Source organism: Solanum stenotomum, chromosome 5 (assembly GCF_019186545.1).
Source record: "Solanum stenotomum isolate F172 chromosome 5, ASM1918654v1, whole genome shotgun sequence".
Lineage (NCBI taxonomy): Eukaryota > Viridiplantae > Streptophyta > Magnoliopsida > Solanales > Solanaceae > Solanum > Solanum stenotomum.
This window is the reverse complement of record NC_064286.1, coordinates 29281943-29283588: the sequence shown is the minus strand read 5'-3', so window position 1 is coordinate 29283588 and position 1646 is coordinate 29281943. Positions and strand designations below refer to the sequence as shown.

At 41.5% G+C, this 1646-nt stretch overlaps 1 protein-coding gene across 1 annotated transcript; it reads right to left on the bottom strand.

Annotated features, from left to right (window-relative positions):
• Nucleotides 1–1030: 1030 nt before the first annotated feature.
• Nucleotides 1031–1426, bottom strand: LOC125863843 (secreted RxLR effector protein 161-like). Its single transcript, XM_049543826.1, has one exon. The coding sequence runs from the start codon at nucleotides 1424–1426 to the stop codon at nucleotides 1031–1033; it is 396 nt and encodes a 131-aa protein (XP_049399783.1).
• Between the last annotated feature and the right edge of the window lie 220 nt (nucleotides 1427–1646).

Sequence of the window (1646 nt, the reverse complement as noted above, 5' to 3'; positions counted from 1 at the left end):
ATATTCAGAGGGTGTCTCAAGAGTGGGCTTCACAATGGACCGGGCCTCAGAATTTTAGGACTCTTTACCGGATAGAACTAAAGTTGGAGAACAAGGCAAATTTTCCCCAAAGTTGAGTACAGGAGACGCCACCGCTTCAGTATGGGGTATGACAAATTCAGCAGTCTCACCAACACCAAAGACTGGTGTGGACGGAGATTCTTCTGGGGGAGGAAATGAGAAATTGAATGAATTGGGAGTTTTAATTTCTTGGGAGAGAGGGAGTCTCAAAGGAGAAGAAGAGTTAGACATTTTGTTTGAGAGAGGAGAGGAATATTAGAAGAACGATAAGGGGATTCAAGGGAGAAAAGAAATAATTTGGGATGTTTTGATTCTCTCAAAAAGTTGTATTTAACGGGGTATCGGGTCCCCAAATAGTAGCAACTCTTTGTTTTAAAGTGAAAGGACGTCTGAAAATGACACAATAAATGGGGGGAAGACACGTGGCAGTGACCGTTGACAGAAAACTGTGTAGAAAAAAGTGATACTAACCTTTAGGGGACCATGTCCCTCTCTATAGATTGCCCTGCATGTATGACTAGATTTTTCCTTCAGCCAACATGCCATGAGTGTGTACCTGCAATAACGTACCAGATGTGAATTCACAAACGATAAGTACTACAACTTGTATAGATACCTTCCCTCCCTAACATAGTCAAAAAGAGATGATTCATGCAAGCTTGTTCTGGAATCAGGTGATCTTGTGCTTCCCCAGCTTCAGTCTATTCTTGACGAAGTTTTCTTTGCTCAATGCCTTGGTGAAAATATCAGCCACTTGATCTTCTGTTTTGCAGTACCTCATCACCACATTGCTTTTCTCAATTTTGTCTCTAAGAAAGTGGTGTCTCACATCTATGTGTTTGGTCGTCTTATGCTGGACAAGATTCTTGGACAAGTTCATTGCACTTGTATTGTCGGATATTATAGGAATAGTGTCTGTGAGAACACCAAAGTCTTTGAGTTGCTGCTTGATCCACAAAAGCTCAGCACATCATGATGCAGCAGCCACATATTTTGCTTTTGCAGTAGATAAAGCCATTGTATTTTGCTTCTTGGTGCCCCATGAAATCAGTGATGACCCTAAGAAATGCGCTATGCCTGAAGTGCTTTTTTGATCAATAAGAAAACCTGCATAGTCAGCATCAACATATCCAATTAAATCAAAGAAGTCACCAGAAGGGTAGAAGAGGACCAGGTCATGTGTTCCCTTCAAGTATCTCAATATTCGCTTGGCTACCTTAAAGTGTGATTCCTTTGGAGCTGCTTGGAACCTAGCATACATCCCTTCACTTAAAACTAAATCTGGCATGTTGGCAGTGAGATAAAACAGTGACCCAATGATTACCCTGTACATGGTCTCATTAACATCAGTCCCTTCCTCATCCATATCAAGTTTGACGCTTGTTCTCATGGAGTTTCAAGAACCTTAGCCTCGAGCATGCTGAACTTCTTAAGCAATTCTCTTATGTACTTCTCTTGGCATATTGATGTACCCTGAGGGGACAGTTTGATTTGCAATCCCAAGAAGAATGTAAGCTCCCCCATCATGCTCATTTCAAATTCGCTACTCATTAAGGCGGCAAACTCTTTGCATAGTGAATCTGAAG

What these genes read in the sequence shown, in the direction of transcription:
- LOC125863843 (XM_049543826.1), bottom strand. Translation starts at nt 1,426, where the DNA reads ATGGATGAGGAAGGGACTGATGTTAATGAGACCATGTACAGGGTAATC.